The following is a 20,959-nucleotide window of genomic DNA, read 5'->3' as shown; positions in this document are numbered from 1 at the left end:
GTGGTATAGTCAAACATTATATGGAAAATACTTAAGATTGTATACAAAATTATGATGTTAAAAATAAATGTGTAATTAAGCTTAGCAACAATCAGAGCATTCTGGGCTTTTCGGAAGGAGGAAGGAGCATTCTGGGCTTTCGGAGAAACCGGATTTCAATCGGCACGTTTCAGGCAGCCTGGGAATAGAGGTACTGCAATAATGTACAATATATGAAAAATTTAAACATGTTAACCTATTCTATTACACCCAATAAACAAAATAATGTACTTTTAAAATAATCACATGACCACTTTTTTTTTTTAAAAGGGGGGGGGGGGCAATGGTATCTAATGTTAGCTTGCTGATTTAACTAACGAACTATACTAGGTATTTTCTTTGTAATATAGAATTTTTGCAGTTTTCACCAGTTGCAGTTTTTAGGTGGATACAAAAACACCACTAACAACAAACTCTTCACTGCCATAAATGGTAACCATTTTTGTTCTGTTTGTCTGCAACAGGCCCTGCCCCTTCTGTTATCTGGTGGGATAGGCAAGGAGTCAATTGCAGCACATGCCTCTTGTTCAGTAAATACTTAATGTTTGAACACACCGTGTTTACACAAAATACACTAGGTAGTTATAACCAAAAATATTCCTACTACTAGTATTATGCAAATACATAAACTGAAGGGAAAATGTGCCATGTAATCCCTTTTCCCATAAAATGTTATTTATTTATTTTACACAGTATTAAGGTCAGTGTCTAGTAAAGTCTCTCTTTCTAAGAGACTCACACAAAACATAAGTTACTTACTGGGAGGTCTTCCTGATGTAAAGAAGCAACAAATGAGAAATTTTCTTGCTCTTGCACTTTAAAGTTCAACCACTTCATTAATATTAATGGTGACGTTGCATCTACATGTAATATCACTAAAAGGCATGGGGTTACAAATCAGGTAAAATATTGCCCGAGTACACAGTTATTTAAGCATCTTATCACCTTGGTGTCAGATAACTGGCTGCAACAAGTCATAATGTTGCTCCGTCATTTCTTCATTTCACTCACTCACACTGCACACTCACTCTTCTTTTCTGTCTTTATCATCTTCTCTCTTCTAGTTTTTTTTTTTACCCTTTCCTCTCCCCTCTTCTCACTGCTCTCTCTGTGCTTTTTCTCCTCTTCTCTTCCTCTTTCCCAAATCACATGGTTTCCTCTCATACCTTTAGCACTGAAATCATCACAGTCCCTGTTACCTCACAGTCTCTCTATACAGGTACCTTATTTCAACTTACATTATATTGAGCCCACTATACCTGATCTAAGGTCAAGAAAAATAGATGCTACTCTTTAGCTAGTGTAATTTTAACCAATTTTATACCACAGTGCTCTTGAATTCACAAATCTGATTGGTCACAAAGGTGTTTATTAATTTTCTTAGGGGTGCATTTTTTTCCATATAACAGCACGGTTCAGAAAACAGTTCCAGATATAACATGAGCAGTTAATATACTGTAACGCATTCGTTCCAATAGTAATGTATTGTAATATTTTGATTTTGTTAACTATTATTATACACACATATATACGTACACACACACTATAACTACTGTTTCTATAGCAACAGTTCACATACAGGAACTTGTATAGTGAACGCTCCACATAATAAACTGTGTTTAAAAATGTCTTGTTAACATATTTAATACTTACAGAAGGAGACTCAGTTGTAAGTGCTTTGCAATAGTGAAGGTGTTTCGCAATGTTTATCAGCTCAGAAGTGTTTATGCTTTCCAGATTCTCGGTTAAATTGCAATTAAAACGCACTTATGCCACATGCCTGCATTATATTGAAAATAATGCATTTCAAAGTGTGGCAGGAAAAAAAAAAAAAAAAAAAACCACCCTCAAATGTGAAAGCCACTTTGTTATGAATAAGCTGAAAAAGCAGTACCTGTGAGCAGCATCACGTGGTCTTTGGATTTTCAAACCTTAGCTACTCCAGCACCAACACTTTTTTTGCTCCTTTCTAGATCAGCGCTTCCATATCCTCACACAGCATGGTGGTAGATTGTGTCTTGCCACAGAAATCTCAAACATGTCCCAAACTAGCTGTGCTTTTATCTAGTCCAGCTCCCAATCCACTGAGCCAAATGTGTCAGTGTGCCAGTAAGTGCCTCGGGTGTATAGGGAACTGGAACAGATCGAGCAAGTTAAACTCCTTGAGAAGCGTTTTAAACATAATTATCTTTGTTCTAGCTTAATTCACGTTATTGTATATGGTTCAGTGAGGAGGAAAACACCATCCCACATGCAATTACATTTTGGTCAACAAAATTAGAAAAACAAAAAGAAAGTAAAGTAGTTACACTGCTTTAATTCCCTTTGCTCTCCTGCACAGACAAGTTCAAAAAGTGACCAACTCCTTCGGTGTCGCCAAACTGCTTTGCCTGGCCTGTGTCTAAATGACCTTGACACTAATATTAATGGCTTTGGGCTGGTGGTTATAATTTGCCAATTAAACTCCCTCTTTTTTTTTTTTTTTTTTTTGACTGGTCACGATTCAATAAATCCAGGGTTGCCAGATTGGGCGCAGTATATGTTTAGTGTCCTTTGTCCATTTTGCACACATCATATTTCTAGCAACACTTAATCTTTACTATTGGTAAACAATTCATGTTTAATTTTTTTTGCAATGCTGAACTTTTTTTCCGCCAATTAAGTTTCATTCGAATGCATAAGGAAATAAAAAATGAAATACATTTCATTCAATATTTTTCAATGCGTTCTGACTTTGTGGTTTGCATTTTAGCTAAGGATTTTCATTTCAGTGCATCACTGCTTTCAATTTTAAGATAAATGTGTGCCAACATCTAAAAGTGAGCTAGATTTTGCAGGGTTTTAAGATGGTTCTGAAAATATAGTGGCCGATTTTGCCACTCTCACTGCCACTCTAGTGAATATTGTGAACACTTTACTACCTACCTTTACTGTAATTTTATCTGTCCTGCATCCTGTATGTGTGTATGTGGGTGTGTTCCATCTTTCAGGTCCTGCCCATCACCGTGTTCATTGTTCATGCCTTTGGTTCCTCATTGGATGATCAACGATATCCACGTGCCTTGACTCCACCTCCTGGTTTCCTATTGATTGGACTGACGCTTTCCCGATTTCATCATACTACATACCTATGCAGACCACTGCTCTTCTTTTGCATCATATGCATCCTGTGTCACTCAAATGGTTGCACTGATTAACACCTGTTCTTAATCCCGTTTGTGCTTTGCCCTTTTTGGATTTAGCTCACTTTTACCCCCTTATATATATATATAAATTATATAAATTGCATATAATACCGAAGCAAACATCCATGCTTTATAAAAATGAATTAATTCAGGCAGGATTTTGGTGTGCCCTTGCTTGCCCTAAACCAGTTTGTGCACTAAATTGGGTATAAAGTTGAAGTAAAGATGGTGCTCACATTAGCAATGATCTTCTCATCCACCGTTTCTGGGCCGATCTCCTTGTTAACATAGAGCAGGGCATAAAGGTATCCAGCACGGCCATACAGCAGCTCATCTGGAATCTCCGAGTCTGGACTGATGACGGATCGCTGGAGTTGAAGCAGCCTGCAGAATCCCAGAATCAAAGGAAATAGGAAAAGGATCATCTTAAACTTATTAACCAGATGCAAATACAAAATTGCCACAGTACCAAATTGCCCTCTAAAAGAGATTCTTAGAGATGAAAAAGAATGAAGAAGTCATTTCAGTGATATAGCTAGTCTTAAGCAGATGGGCTACTCAGCAAGAGGACAGTAAAACTGCCAACATACTACAGCATGGGCTACAGGCTGAGGAAAAAAAAACAAAACACGCTGGAACGGCAACAGTGAAAGAAGACGATGACTTGGCAGTCATATATATATATATATATAGACAGGTGGCAAATTAAAAAAAGAAACAATGGCTCCATTATAATTTGGGAGACATTTTGCCGGAATTTTTTGGGCTCACTTGTCACCTCAGAGGGAACAGTCACTGCAAATCAATACAAAGTTCTTCAGACTCATCATTGTCCTATGAAGAAACATGTATATCTTGATGGGAGTGGTCTCTTCCAAGATGACTCTGCCCCCATCCATAGAGCAAGAGGGTTCACTGAGTGGTTTGATGAAGATGAAAACGATGTAAAATCAACCATAAGCAGTGGCCTTCATAGTCACCAAATCTTAACCCAACTGAACAGATTTTGGAGTGACATGTTAGATAGTGTTCTCCACCTTCAGCATCAAAACAGCAAATATTTTTTGGACGAATGGTGTTCAACCCTTGTAAAATCTGTGCCAAGGTGCATTGAAGCTGTTCTGGTGGCTTGTGGCAGTCAAACACATAATTTAGACACTTTATGTTGTTATTTTCTTTAATTTATCAGCTGTGTATGTGTATATTACAGAGCAAGATCTGAGTTTAAATGATATGTATTCAGTCTCATGCTGAGAGCTGCAGAGTTCTCATTGCCAGGGGTGTGCACTGAACACAGCAAGCAGTCCTGCTCATTAATCTCATTAACGTTCAACACACACACACACACACACAAGCCCAGAGTGAGGTATGTAGTATGCCTTCAGGCATTCAGCTTCAACTCAGACAGCTAATATGAACAAACCAATAGTGCACAGTGCACAATGCCAAATGAAGATGATGGAGCCATATCTTTCCAACACAAAAGATCAGGTTCTCAGCTAGAAATCATGTTTCCATTACACCACCAGAAACCTGCTGGTCTGGAAACAAAAAACCGGTCAAGTCGTGAGCGGTTATGCCAAAAACGCCAATGAATTGTGTATGGAACTGCCATTAAAAAGATCCGCAAAAAAATGGCATATGAAAATCGACACCTTTTCCATCCTAAAGAATGCACGTATCTATGAATATGCACGAGTACACAAAGCAGCAAATTATCCCATACACTCCTGCCAACCTCACCCCTTACCACCCCATGCTGCTTTTTGATCATTTAACTGTGTTCTTTCAGCTTTTTAAAGATTGTTTGTTTAAGTTTCAGAATGCAGCAAAGTCAGCTAGGTCTAGGTATTTCTCCGATTTAATTACTACACACTGTCACAGACCTAAGGTTTTATTCACCACGATAAATTCAATTATTAATCCGAGTTGCCAATTCCATGGGGAACCTTCGGCTGAACTTTGTGAGAAGTTTTTAATGTTTTTTGCTGATAAAGTAATTACCATTCGTTCTTCCTTCACTTCACAGTTCTCAGACCCATCCCTGAATTCGCTGGCTATACCGGTTTCCTTTGATCAATTTCAACATATTTCTCTAAAGGAACTGTGTGATCTGGTTGACCAGATGAAAATAACGGCCACTACACTTGATGTTGTTCCCTCTGTGATTATAAAAGCAACTTTTTCTGAAATTGGCCCCTGTATCCAGATGTTGATAAATTCATCTTTGGATGCTGGGGTGGTCCCGAATTGTTTTAAGCATGCTATTGTTCAAACTTTGCTTAAGAAACAGGGTTTGGATGAAGGTTGCTTTAATAATTATCGGCCTGTCTCTACGCTATCATTTCTGTCAAAGCTGTTAGAGAAAGTAGTACAGTCACAATTGCTCCTGTTTTTAAATTCAGCTATGCTATTGGAACCTTTACAATCTGGTTTCAATGCTTATCATAGCACGGGGTCTGCTTTGTTAAAAGTGTCCAATGACATTTTACTGGTAGTGGATGCAAGAAAAAAAAAAATACTGTGGTGATGCTACTAGATCTTACAGCTGCCTTTGATACTGTAGACCACAACATACTTCTTTGGCGCTTAGAGCATCTGTTTGGTATCAAGGGTACCGCCCTACAATGGTTCAGCTCATATCTTAAGGACAGGTCCTTCTCGGTAGTGTTGGGTAATTTCTCCTCATCTTCCGCTCCTATTATTAGTGGTGTACCTCAAGGCTCTATTCTGGGCCCACTTCTTTTTAACTTATATATGCGTCCATTGGGGAATATTATTAGGGCACACAATGTCCCTTTTCATTTACATGCTGATGATACCCAGTTGTACCCATTGAAAGCTGGTGACTCCATTCAGCCATTGTTGGACTGTCTGGATGACATCAAAAAATGGTTAACAAATAAATTCCTCCAACTTAATGAAGACAAAACCGAAATAATTGTTTTTGGCCCCCTGAGATTGAGAGATGGTCTCATTAATGAGCTTCGTAACCATTTCCCCTCAATTTCTTCCCAGGTTAGGAACCTTGGCATCATTCTGTATTCAGAATTATGCTTAACCAAGCAAATAAATTCAGTCGTTAAAAATAGTTTTTATCAACTACGGATTATTTCTAAACTTAAAACATTTTTGTCCTTCCAAAATTTGGAGAAGGTTATTCATGCTTTTATCACTTCGTGCTTAGATTATTGTAATTCATTATACTTGGGTCATCCTCAGTCTTCTCTGGCTCATCTCCAGATGGTTCAGAATGCAGTTGCAAGGCTGTTGACTAGGGCAAAGAAATTTTATCGTGTCACCCCAATTTTAGCATCGCTCCATTGGCTCCCAGTCCGTTTTAGGATTCAGTTTAAAATTCTGATATTTGTTTTTAAAACTCTTAATGCTCCTTCCTATCTCAAGGATCTTCTTACACCACATTTATCGAGCAGACTTCTAAGATCTTCTAATAGGTTTCTTTTGCATGTCCCTCGTTCCCGGTTAAAAACAAAGGGGGATAGAGCTTTTTCAGTTGCTGCCCCTCATCTATGGGATCAATTGCCACTGGACATCCGCTTTGCATCTTCTATTACCACTTTTAAAAAGCGGCTTAAAACAAATCTCTCCTCCAAGGCGTTTTAATCTAATTTTTACTATTGTCTATTTTTGTTTGGTTTTATTCTGTTTTCTATTATTACTTTCCTTACTCTCTTCAGCACTTTGGTCAGCTTTGCTGTGTGAAACGTGCTATATAAATAAAATTGACTTACTTACTTATACTACACTTGTAAGTATGCAAATGGCCACACTGGCAAAGCACCCTAGCCATAGGCAGTCATTACTAAAACTAGCCCTATGCTGATGTGAAAGGGCTTTCTCTTCTGAAAACTGGTTTGTCTGCAAATGCTTCGGTTTTACCACCATGTTGAACTCTTGATGTTGACATTTGCAGGTGTTGTTTCATTGCCATTATAGCAATTCAAGAAGAAAGAACCATTTATCAGCAACTGGAACTAAATAGGATGTTGCTAATGTTAAAAAACAGCTTTCAAGCAGCTTCAAACTCAGAATAAAAAGGTCTAGCACACATCTAGCATTCTACCTGTAATTATTGTCTGGGGTAATGTCTTTGTACTGTGTATAGATGCTGAAGGATTTGATGTTGGATGGTAAAATTCTACTTTCAAAGCCAAAAGTGTAACTTGAAAGTCTCTAGAGGTGTCATTAATCCATCCATCCATCCATCCATCCATCTATTCATCCATCCATCCCCCCACCCATCCATCCATCCATTCACCCAACCGGCCATTCGTTCATTCATTCACCCATTCATTCATTTATCCATCTCTCCATCCATCCATTCAATCCGTCCAGCCATTCATCCATCAATTCAGCCAACCATACATTCATTTATCCATTCATTCATCTTTAGTAACCACTTTATCTGGGTCAGGGTTGAGGTGGATCTTGGGAACACTGGTTGCGAGACAGAAAATCCAGTCACAATGGGATGTCAGTCCATTACAGGACATTACATGCACATTCCCACCTACGGAAAGTCTTGGGGCAATTTAGCACCAATACACTTACTGGACTGTGTTTAGGAGGTGGGAAGAAACTAGAGAACCCACAGAAAACCTACAGGGTCACATGGAGAACATGTGAAACTCCACATACCAAACTAAGGACCCTGAAGCACTGAGAAGGCAATGCTAACCTCTGCATCACTGTGCCACCCTGTTAGCCACCAATTTTTCACATCTGAAAAGGACATTTCTGCTCTCAACCTGGAGCAAGCACCAGACCCTGCACCACTTCACAGTCCTGGTCTGTAGAAACTGGGTATTAAACCTCCCAACCCTCTACATGTACAATGTCTGCACACAGGGCTGCTGTTTAAACCATAGCTTTCATGGCAGTGTCAAAGCAGGAACATTTTTGTGTAAGATGGTGACAAATAAGAGAGTTAGAAGGACATGGTGTGAAATTAGTATCATACTTGGTGAGGAACTCTTTTGAGTCAGCCTGGTTCTTTAGTCGATGGTGGACGACGGCAGCAACAGCCAGTGGTCCAGCGTCACCGCACAGAAAAGTGACTTTCCGGCCATTCAGGTTGCGCAGCGTACGTTTAACATAATCCAGAGAGCGCTGCAAGTGAGAGGAATCAGCACTCACACGATGCAGCTGCAGGTACAGCAGGGCAATTCCTACAGAACATCAACGACCGCTTTAAAATAACATGCCACGCAATCATTAAAGTACAATCACATAACTTCCTGTCAGTAAATTCACACTAGAATGACAGGGATTAAATGTCAACAAATGATGAAGTTCAATTTAGTTGGGGAACTAAATGGGAATGGGGAAAATCACTACTTGTTATGAGGCCACCAGAGGACCCTCACCTGTCCAGCCGGTGTAGGTGGAGAAGTCATGTGGGTCTGAAGTCTTTAGTCCCTCTTCCATCTGCTGGAGAAGATCTTTGATCTTATTCTGTACTTTCTTCTGGAAGGCCTCTGTGATCTGTTTGTTAATAGTGAGAAACAAAAAGTCATAAACAGAGATGTCTTGTTTTTTTGTTGGTTTTTTTTTTTTTAACAAAACTAGGGCTGTATGTAAACCTTTTGAGCAGTTAACACCGGCACAAAAAAACTGCGAATGTGCTGTTGCATAAATCCAACCAGTGGAACGCTGTGATAAGCTTACAATACTTAAACTACAGCGCTGTTGAATTCATTTTCTCTACCAGCAGCTCAGACAGTTCTGGCTGCAAGGCAGATCACAGTTTTATATTAATGCTCTTGTTCTAACATGCAATCACGTCTGTACTAACACCTTACACGGCGAACTGTATGGAGGACGTGCCACGTAACCCAAACCTAATAATAAAAAATGTGCAATTATTTAGCAAAAATCTATCATCTTCCCTTACGCAGACATTTATTTAACATTTATGAAAAAAAGACTCTTTGTTGAGGATTCTTCATCTAGACGTGACTGGCTGCTGACTTTTCTTATTAAAGCTGCACATCTTAACTTTTTATTACATAAATAAAAGAATTCATCATTTTACCATTACAAACACTGACAGACATTGGATTGGATTTAGCAGCAGAAAGCAATAAAGGCAATACTCGAGACTGCATTAATATGATAAGTAGAAGACCCAGCATTGAGCTGTGTGGGATCTCACAGTGCACTTCCAGAAATTAATAGAATTTGGGAGAAATAGTACATTAAGGGCCTAATTTTATATATTTTTTTATATTATATATATATATATATATATATATATATATATATATATATATATATATATATATATATATATATATATATATATATATATAAATAAACATAAACCCTTGCAATATTGCAACAAAGCAAAGCAACACACTACAGTGTAGTCTCCAAGCCTTAGACCGCTGGTTCTCATCCTTGGGATTACAAGAGATTTGTACAAACAGTTATGTGGTTCTATGCATATGAACTTAATTTAAGGAATATTATAAAAGTAATTCAAACTGTCAGATTATTATTATTATTATTATTATTATTATTATTAACATTTCAAGTCTTCATTCAGTTTGGAGCTAATCTTGAGCCCATTTTACACCACTTTGCCTGGCACGCTCTCATGACAGTCTAATCAAAGTGGTCTTTACACCACACACTGTATGAAGATCATTTTTCTGAGGCACGGTGGCACGTTTCATCTAGAAACACTACAAAATACAACATTCATGGCATACCTTGCACTCTATGCTCATAATCTAAGCAGCACATGGGACTGTAGCACCGCTGCTCTGCTATTGCATAAAATGAATTTTGAAATTATAAAAACGCCAACGGAGTCACCGACCAAAGCAGGTTGAGAATCCCTGCCTTAGACCTATAACGTTGCAGCTCCGACACTATGTACTCATATAGCGAACAGATTCCTGTGTTCCTTATAAGGTCATTATATTGTAATTTATTACATTTCAATGGACCGAGGTACTTCTACCAAATTATCTTACAAAATCAACACGTTAACAGAACAAGTCTGATCTCTTTGTGGTCAGTCCAACAGAAAGACTTGTTCCTGGCTGACAGTGGTACAGAGCTGGGTGCTGGCTCGGACACAAAGAAAGCCTTTAGTTGCAGAGAAAGGACGGTTCAGAGGCTACTGATCATAATCACAGAGGGATGTTCAGAGCTAGTGCAGCACTACCGATCAGCTCCTCTCACACACATGGCAGGAGATAAGTTGTTATCAGTATCTCGAACACAAAGAAAGAAGTGAATAGAGTCTACTGGCAGTTCATTTGCAGCAGTGCTCTCTGAGAGATGAATGCTAATAAAAGAAGGTTGGCTCAGCTCAGACCTGCAGCACACTGCACCCTGTTGTCTGAGATGGTGAAAAGTAAAAAATGTATATAATAATAAATAATGGAGGGGAAAAAAAAAAACACTGTTTCAACAATCCAAGAATTTCATTCGTCAATTAGTCAAGTTCAGCCCGCTTCACATTAAGCCACATCACACCACCCTGTCATTGATTATTTTCTTATAACTGAATGACCTAAAGTGTTTTACTACTTGGTTATACGCATGAGACAGAATATCGTTGTCTGGAATATCGCAATACAAAATACTAAAAGAAATGTGCTGCTCATATAGCATAATTACAATATTTAAGCTTAGTATTCATTATGAGCTCTACCTCTTCTTCATACAAAGCACAAAGTTTGCGGGTGGGAACCTAACGGCCTCGAAGAAAGCTTACTTAAAGTCCAAAAACGTTATGGCACATGTGTCAAACACACGGACGGCAGCCTTGTTTCATTTGGGGGGAAAAAAAAAAAAAAAAAAAAAATCATACTGAAACGGCTCGTAGTACACCACGGCTCGACATTTGCACATGGTACAAAATTCACAGCAGATCTGTAGCTATCCAAAGGGTACTCATCATAAACCACTGTATATACACTTGCACTCCAGTTTCTACAGTGGCTGGACCGCAGCCTGAGACGCTTAAAATCAATGTCTGTGTGCTGTGCTTGATGCAAGATCCTCTCATGTCTAAGACAATTCGGAAGCACTTCATCTGTTGTTCTGGCAGTTGCATAACCAGAAATGAATCCAGTAGGGATGGGAAAATATACTAAATAAACCCATTAAACCCATTTTTCTCATCTGTACAATTAAACTGGTAAGTGTGATGAACATCTGCATTTCGGGTGGATGTCCGCGGTGACACACGTTTGATATTTAAAGCACAATCTACCATCAAACATCCTTTCCATGTTAATAACATTGCCATGAAATACATTTATGACACCGAAAAAGATCAAAATAACATTAATAACAGGGGGAAATCACACCTTAAATTATAAATTCTGATCTGCTTAAATGTACTAATATGTCAGTGATTCGATTTGTTGTCATAACAAAATAAATGTAATTAATTTAATATTTTATGTGTGTCAATATCATGTCGTGAAGCCTGTGTCAAGATATGTCTTGTATCCTGGCTTCAGTGTATCGTCTCATGCCTACTTACTTGTTCTATTAGTCAACTGGCTGTTGTGTTAGTTTTGTCTACCCACGTATTAAAATCCCAGCCACACAGGGTCATAAAAGTCAGGAAATTTAATCAGTATGTTGGAAGGAGGTAAACAGGATCTGGCTAACTATCTAAACAGACACATCTCCTGATACTGGGACACGTTCAGCAGCCGAGCCGACACCGACTCTGTTTTTCGTGACTTGGCAGCAGACACTTGCAGAGGCGTGATGGCAGCGTGCTTTAAGATAACTTGTGTCCTGTTCACGAGGGATGTGAAAATGTGATCATTATCCGAATTCCTGGGTACTGATTTCGCTTCAATTTTTATATGGCCTACAGAGTTTTTGCATTCATCAGCTAGAGGATTCGTTTGTTGCTTGACGTGCTTAAACACTGTCGAGTAGACCAAAAAGACAGAACAGCAGGGCTTGCAAATGCTCCAATGTTAATCATGTTGCATTTAATACCAGTGGCTTTGCAGTGGTCATGTGCAATAAGCGCATTTCATCAGAACACTAAACTTGCCGCATGATCATGACTCAATAGATGAACATGAGGGCTACGTTTCTGGAAGGATTTACATTTTGTTGATTAATATTAGGCTACAACTGTTTTGTTTTGTTTTTAATCTATGTGTTTACTGTGTTTGCCATGATGCGGAATCGTTTTCACTTGCGAGGACTCGAGCTCATGTGCATGATGTGTCGTGTTACACATACAGCAGGCTGGATTGGAAATTATGTCGAATCTCATCCAAGACGCCACCATCAGCCCTGATCTGATACTCAGTGTCCAGTCAGAACATCCGTAACTGCATCCAAACTAAAGCAACCTGTGTACAACTGATACAGTAATGACTCCCTTATGCAGACAGGCTTCATGATGAGTGTTAAGCTGCAGAGCGCACGCTAACATACAGAAGATAAAGACGGCGAGCAGACACTTCCACTCCTCCACAGACTGACAGAGAAAACAAACAGTGAAAAATGAGCAGATGGCATGTGGGTTCAGCTCATCTGAGACTAAAGCAAACATTCGCATTGCATACATCTAATATTGCCTAAATGTGAAGGCAAAAACCTAAAAAGTCCTTGATCGGATATTATATACATGACTGCCGGAATCTTTGGGACAGAAATGCCCATAATAGCGGCAGAAACAGAACATAGAGCTCAACAATAAGCGCTGTAACAGCATATCAATATAACAGCTCCTTGCTGAGCACAGTGTCTCTGGTTTTCCGCCACCTCTCTGCTACAGGATTGTCCCAGCTGCAGTTTTATGTGGATGCGCAAACAGAGAGAACTTCAGTCTTTTTCTCTGGGGACCCCTTTGAGCTGCCCTCTGATGAAGACATGACTGCGTCTGGGGCTGAATATGGTTTTAGCCCTGCTGATAACTCGGCTGATTTTCCCAGTCCCTCTCCTTACTCTCCCAGTTACTCTCCACACTCTTCTCCATCTCCTCCCCGCTCCCCAACTGATTATTCTCCTACCAGCCCTCATTCTTAACCTGTGTACCCTTTTCCCTTAATAATATTCCCTTGTTTTCACACAGTTCTATCCCTTGTGTTTTATTTCGGTCATAATTTTCATCCAACATGATAGCAGACTTTTCAGTGTATGGTGTACTTTTCAGGGGCAGTGGTGGCTTAGCGGTTAAGGCTCTGGGTTACTGATCGGGGGTCCAAGCCCCAGCACTGCTGAGCTGCCACTATTGGGCCCTTGAGCAAGGCCCTTAACCTCTCAGCTCCAGGGGCACTGTATCATGGCTGACCCTGCGCTCTGAACACAGCTTCCTGACAGGCTGGGGTATGCAAAGAAAAGAATTTCTTTGTGCTCTAATGTATATGTGACCAATAAAGACTCATTATTATACTTTTATCTGCCTTATCAATCAAATACACCACACCAACAGAAGCCTGTTTCACACCTTACAGTCTCAAATAATAAATTCATAAGCTAGCCCACCAGGTTAGCAAAGCTCCAATGTGCTTGTCCTCTTCCGTTTTGTTGCCGGAAACCGATTAGGATAAAAAAAAAAACAAATTTTTAAATGTTCAAGTGTATTATTACAGACTGAAAACAACAAATAGGTACATGAACATGTAGCACTCTGCATTTGCGCCCTTGGCGAAAAAAAAGCCGAATGTTTCTTCTATGAGATTTGGTTTTCAGTCCTTGCGTCACACACAGAGAGTATTATGAGTCAAGATAGCATATTTAATTTCTCACTCTCTGCACACTCCTGTCTCCCGTTTCACTCAGTTTTTTCATCGTTTCCACGTACCTACATGTTCCTGATTTTGAAAAAGTCATATGCTATCCATGCACGCTAAATAATCCAGCTAAAATCATTCCACCACCACCTGGATCATGTCTTGGCTGCTGTCTGTATTGCAGCAGATGGAGAGATCCAGTAGCAACATCTGAAAGTTACAGCATCGAGGTGCATCAAATCAATGAAGTTTTAAACATACACTGAAGAAATGGGAATACGTGGTCAGTCAGACTTAAGAGAATTATATAACGCATAGTTTCGATAAAAAATAAAAGTTTCACTGAGTAAACTTAAACACATTTCTAATTTCTAGGTTGAATTATATAGAGTAAACATGATCCATTCACATAGTATTAACATAAACCAATTACAGTATAACAGTTAAAGGAACTATAACTATAGTATTAAAGTAACTTGATTAACACATGTGCGGTAGAACAATGTAGCGGTAATGTGTCCAATACAAAACGGCTGAGGCCTGGGTTTGATCCTCAGTCCAGGTGAGAGCACAGAGTTCGATTTTATTCAGGGCTTTGAAAATACCTGATAAAATCATGTTGGATGAAACTACGAAAAAACAAACTGCGTTAATGTAAATTCGAATCACGTGAAATTGATGTATGCATTTGAATTAAGTGCACTCATTAAGCTTATTCTTCCAATGTGCATACCAAACGAAAACTTTTATTCTGCAACAAAGGTTCTTCTGGTTGTTAAGTCTACTGATCTACATGTCTATGGGACAACTATGAATAAACAAACTAAAAACCCTGACAAGAACTCTATTTTCTATGGGTCACAGGTGCTCAGGATACTGATTTGTCTACTACCGAGCCTCATCCTCGTCACTGATGTGATCTCAGGTGAAAAAAATGGAGAGAGTAGTAGCGGTATCTTATTTATTCAAATACTTTTGGTGCTTTTACTTGGTAACTAGCCAGAATGAAGTGAGAATTAAACCTCAAAGAAATGAACTATTAGTTCTCTTCACATCTGAGGAAAATAGAGTAGCTATGTCTAATGAGAAGAAAACAAGCCTGGATAAATAATGAATGAAATGTCCAATTAGAGCAAAACGAAAGGCTTTTACTGTGCAAAGAGGAGTCAATCAATTAGACACTTCTCCACTTCTGTGGCGATCATGATGGCTGGAAACAAGACTGCTTTTGGACACTATTAAATGATCGCAGAAAACAGTTGTCCCTGTTTATCTACAAGCAAACATGCGATCAACATTGGATTTTGATTTTAAAGGTCACAGGACAGACCTTTTCCTACCCTAAGTGCTTCATACAAACTCTTTAATAACTGTTAAAGAAGGTATTTCCATGAACCATTTTCAATCTAGTGACTATATCTTACTCAGAAATGCATACAGTATTCAAAAGTTTTTTTGCTCATGCACACAGAACTGTGCATACATGGAAATGCAGAGAACCATTCAAACTTTATGAAGCTTGTGGCCAGAAAAGTGTACAAAATACATTCGTGTGAAAAAATAAGTACACCTCATGGAAATGGTTGGCTTTTTTGACATATCTGGACAAGCAAACATTTGATCCTCTTTGAAACAGTCAGTGCCTATTAATAAAGTTGATACATTGAACAAAAGCACAGGGGAAAAATAGTTTTTTCAATTATTCATTCAAAAGACATATCGAAAGATGTGAAATTCTTCTTGGCCTCAGAAGTTAGGATTGCTACTTTTAGCAGAAATAACTTTTTGGCTTTTTGCATAATTGTCCACCAGGCTTGCTGGAAATTTTGACCACTCTTCCATGCAATATTCTTTCAGTTGCAAGATGTTTGAATGTTTTCTTGCATGTTCCGCCTGTTTCAAATCTCCCCACAACATTTCAATGGGATTCAAAGCCGAGCTTTGACTAGACCATTCCATAACCCTCCATTTCTTCTTTTTGAGCCATTCCTTGGTGGATTTGCTAGTGTGCTTAGGATCATTATCCTGTTGAAAGGTCCTTCGGTTCAACTTCAATTTTCGGACAGATGGACTCACATTATCGTCGAGCACTCCTTGATATGATGCAGAATTCATAGTTGAATCAATGAATGCCAGCTGTCCAGTCCCTGAGGCAGCAAAGCAATCCCAAACCATAACATTTCCACCACCAGGCTTCACAGTTGATATGAGGTGCTTCTCCTGAAAAGCTGTCTTTGGTCTGCGCTAAACATGTCTTCTGTTACTGTGGAAAAACAACTCTCTCTTTGATTCGTCTGTCCAGAGCACATTATTCCAAAAGGCCTGGTGTTTGCCTATATACTCATTGGCAAACTTAAAAAAAATTTTTTAGACAGCAAAGGGTTTTTTTTTCCTGGCACGCCTCCCATCCAGGACAAATTTTTGCAATCTCTTTCTGATTGTAGAAGCATGCACTTTGAAACCAACAGTTGTAAGACTTACTAGCAGATCCTGTGATGAAATGTTGAGGTTCTTGGAGACTAGTTTTTGAATCAGACGGTCTCCTCTTGGGCTGAATTTGCTGGGACGGCCAGTCCTGGACAAATTGGCAGTCTTTTGAAATCTGCGTTATTTGTAGATGATTTTCCTTACAGGGGAATGAGGTATTTCAAATAATTTGGAGATCTTTTTAAATCCCTTACCAGACAGGCAAGGCATTCACAACCCTTTTTCTGAAGGCCTTACAGAACTCTTTAGATCTTGGCATGATGACACCACACACCTCAATAGCAAAGGGAACACCAGACACTAGATATGAGAGGGGTGTAAATAAGACAGGTTCCACCTGCACTCCCTAAGCAGGTTCTGATCACTGGCACCCAATCCTGAACACCTGATTCTATTTTGATGGATTTGAAGTTGTGATAAGTGTAGGGGTGTACTTACTTTTTCCATGTGACTGATCCGTTTTTTGTTCATTTAAATTGTGAAAATTACTACGAAGTGTCAATTTTATGTGTCATTTGACAGAGTGTATCACCTTTATTAATAAGCACTGTTTCAAAGAGGATCAAGCTGAAACTGAGACTAAGCTAAAGATACCATTTTAGATCCATTACTTAGCCTACTTTTAAACGAATGACATGAGTCTGAATTCATAAAAAGATGATTTGTACCTTTAATGTCACCTTTAAAGAGGTAAAGACCTTAACAGTTCTCCAACACACATACTACAGCACAGTGCGTGCGCACGCACGCACACACACACACACACACACACTGAGCTATGTCTAAGTGGGCCGTCGTCGGATAAATGAGCTTACTGAATAAGCCAGGAGCCAACAGAGGGCATCTGGGAGATAATTCTGGTGGAGACACAAAAAACTGCTTCTGAATTGGAAGGAGCAAAATACAGCAAGCAGCTATTCAAAATGGACAAACTCAGGACTGCACAATTAATCACATTTGTTGCTTTTCACACCATTCTGTGTCAACTCTAGAGACTGCGTTGCATGAAAATTCCAAGAACTCAGCAGTTTCTGAAATACTCAAACTAGCCCATCTGGCACCAACAACCATGCCACAGTCAAGGTCACATTTTGTTCCCCATTCTGATGTTTATTCTAAAATACTCATGACCTGTATCTGCATGGTTTTATACACTGTGCTGCTGCCAAATGCTTGGATAATTACATGAGGGAGATGGTGGACATATTTATTCCTAATAAAGTGGTAAGTGTATTTTTTTTTTTTAAATCAGTGTAATTGTCTTTAGCATTCAAAAGTGCTGTTCAATCAATGTGATGAAGCCTTATTTTCATTCAAAGATGTCTACATTTGAAGGAATATAGGATAATAATGGAAAATAATTGTAAAACAATACTATTATTTGTGTCCTTTAACAGTGACACAGTTAAATGAACAATGTTTTGCTTAAGTATTCACCCCCTTGAACTTTTCCACAAGTATTGACTAAAATGGTGCCAATAATTGGTGCACACCTATATTTAACAAAGCTATATTTTGATACACCTCTGTTTTGTTTGCAGTTGTTTGATATCCATGAGAGCAGAGTATTTTTGTGAAATTTTAGAACAAAAGATCAAAAGGTTAAACAATAAAGACAATTTTTCACAGCCTTCTTTGCTAGTATTTACCAAGGGTGATAATATTAGTGAATGAGGTTCTCCCCCAAACTGTTGCCACAAAGTTGGAAGGACACAGTTATCTAGGATGTCTTGGTATGCTTTAGTTTTATAATTTCCCTTCACTGGAACTAAGAGGCCCAAACCTGTCCAAGCATGGCAATGCCCATGTGCACAAAGCGAGCTCCATGAAGACATGGTTTGTGAAGGTTGGAGTGGAAGAACTCGAGTGTCCTGCACAGAGCCCTGACCTCAACCCCACTGAACATCTTTGCAATGAAGAGGAACTCTGACTGCACCCCAAACCACTCTAACGCTTCTGACTGAATGATCACAAAATCCCCAACAGCCACGCTCCAAAATCTAGTGGAAAGTCTTCCCAAAAGCAAAAAGAGTAGGACTAAACCCTGCACGGGATGTTCAACAAGCACATACAGGTGTGATGGTCAGGTGTCCACAAACTTTTGGCCATATAGTGTAACTCATTTCAGTTTCTAATATGACAAATTGTGGAACAGGTCAGGGGGATCAATACTTATGCAAGGCATTGTACAGGCTTGTTTACACCTTAACGTCAGAAGAATAAGTGATGATTGACTTATTATTATAATTATTATTATTATCATTATTATTATTATTATACATATAAATATTGTATCTAAATGATCAAATAACATGGTAAAGGTAAAATCGGTCAGAGTTTTTGTGTCACATACACAGTTATATATGGTATATAGCTTAAAGTTAAATGAAATCCTGGCCTACTCCTCCTTAGTCTGTGCATTCAAAATTAAAAATTTAATAAGAAATAACTAGAAATACTACTAGCTGTAATACTATGACTATTATTAGTACTAGTACTAGTTGATACAGGTTAAATCCTATAGGCATCTAAAAAATAAGGAATAAAATGTTAGATAAACTAAACAAAGTTATGAAATGAACTTTAGCCACTTTTAATTAAGCAGTAAACCAGATACTGTATCATTTAAAGCACTATTTATCATCCAACAGTTTTGAAGTTGCAGTCCAAATTGCTCCCTATCACACTAATAGTGCACTATATACAGTGTAGAAGTGGTTATTTTGTGCTCTACATAGTGTACCTATATAGGGATTATGGAGCCATTTGGAACCAAACCTAAACTAGCGTCTAGCTTAGCATAAGGAGGCGGGACCTGCAGGAAAATACAGGTTAAATTCTGCAAAACTACAGCATGACTTACTTTTCCATCTGCATCAAAAAGGTCTCCGGTGCTGCTGTTAGCTGCTGAGGATGAAGATGTGAGAACTCCTTGGTCCCAGTCGGGAAAGGGATTAGGAAATGAACGCTCCTCCATCTCCGACTCAGACGCCGTCACCAGCTTTAATCTCTTCGACATACTGTCTCCCATTTCTACGGCGGCTCACCGAGGCCAAACTTGTCGTCCGCTGAGGCGAGCGGAGAATAAAAACGCGTTTTTGTTTTCTAGAGATGGGAAATGACTTGGTGCAGATGTTCCTGCTGGGTGTTAGTCAGCGCAGTGGCCAATGTCAAGAATCAGGGCAAGGATCTGGAGGAAAGGATCTCTGTCAGATTACAGTGAAAAGAGAAAGTGATTAGGCCGCGACCTGTCTGCAACTTCTATTAGGATTAAGACCTACTGCTCCCATTCACACACTGCACCCCATTCATTCATTCATTCATGGATTCGTTTTTATTCAAGGCTGCTACAGCAATAGCGTGTTTCCTAATAATAACAGCAACAGTTAATGCCTTATAATCCATGCATGCCGAATTTAATACCAATTTAAGCAAAGAACAGGATGCAACGGCGTGGGTTACAATCCTATCAATTAATCAATAAATGTTAGTCTATGCGAAAATTAGCTAGAGCGTGTGTATTTAATTTCCTACTGCAATTAGAGCTTAATTATTTATTTATTTTTTATTGTTTAAAAAAAAAACTTTTCTCCAAAGAGAACTGCTTATTAATACTGATAAACAAAAGTAATATGTGTCTCACCAATTTAGAGAAAAAGTGGCACATTTCCCGTTCAGCATGGCATCCTTAGTGATGACCGCAGAGACGCTCCGTTTCTTTATTATAAGGGTTTGTTAGTTTATTCTAAGAGAGAAAGAGAGAGAGAGAGAGAGAGAGAAAGATAATCTACCCACGATCAGGTTAGAAACCCGTGTAATATGTGATACATCCTCCATCTCCATCCCAGAGTAATTCACCAAATGTCCCCTCTGTCATTTCCTCCTTTTTTCTTCACACAGGCTGGAGAGGCTGCATCAGAACCGGGGAAAGCGGCGGCACGCGCACACCCTCAACGGCGAGCACAGATCTCTACCATTTGACTCACAGTCTCGGAGGAAACAGATGGCGACCCCGGTTTGCTCCAGGCACCGGATTGTACAGCAAACAAATCCATAACCCCCCCCCCCACCCCCCCCCTCTCTCTCTCTCTCTCTCTCTCTCTCTCTTCCTTCCTCATTGACAATCCATTTGATTTCTTTTAGACAACACCATCATAATGCCCCAAAATATCATTTACCTTTAAAAATCATTTACAAATATACAACTGGTCCTTAAGGGCCACTGTTGTATCTTTAATCTTTAATTCGCTTTTAGAGTAATACTTTACACTAGAAGTACCTTTCCAGATGTACACTAAAGATACACTTGATGGTACTACCCCGGTGTACAGGGTACAGGTGCATCTCAAAAAATTAGGATATCGTGGAAAAGTTCTCTTTTTTTCCGTAATTTAATTTAAAAAGTAGAATTTTCTTTTTTGTTTTTTTTATTATTATCATTGTAGATTCATTACACATAATGTGAAATATTTTAAGCCTTTTTTTGTTTGTTTGTTT

General features: G+C 38.9%; 1 protein-coding gene across 2 annotated transcripts in view; it reads right to left on the bottom strand.

Moving 5' to 3' along the window:
* The window catches only part of lancl2 (LanC lantibiotic synthetase component C-like 2 (bacterial)), a 38,082-nt gene extending 17,869 nt beyond the window's left edge, over positions 1-20,213 (bottom strand). Inside the window, exons 1-5 of one of the 2 annotated variants that reach the window (XM_053635698.1) lie at positions 20,106-20,213; positions 19,326-19,668; positions 8,612-8,729; positions 8,206-8,413; positions 3,461-3,608 (exon numbers count right to left, since the gene is read on the bottom strand). In XM_053635698.1, the coding sequence (XP_053491673.1) occupies positions 3,461-3,608; positions 8,206-8,413; positions 8,612-8,729; positions 19,326-19,493 (642 nt within the window). In that variant the 5' untranslated portion in view covers positions 19,494-19,668; positions 20,106-20,213. Of the gene's footprint in view, positions 1-3,460; positions 3,609-8,205; positions 8,414-8,611; positions 8,730-19,325; positions 20,021-20,105 lie in introns of those variants that run through there. The other variant, XM_053635697.1, reaches the window with a different exon arrangement.
* Positions 20,214-20,959: the final 746 nt, after the last annotated feature.

Source organism: Ictalurus furcatus, chromosome 1, assembly GCF_023375685.1.
Source record: "Ictalurus furcatus strain D&B chromosome 1, Billie_1.0, whole genome shotgun sequence".
Taxonomy (NCBI): domain Eukaryota; kingdom Metazoa; phylum Chordata; class Actinopteri; order Siluriformes; family Ictaluridae; genus Ictalurus; species Ictalurus furcatus.
This window is presented reverse-complemented; position numbering and strand designations above follow the sequence as displayed.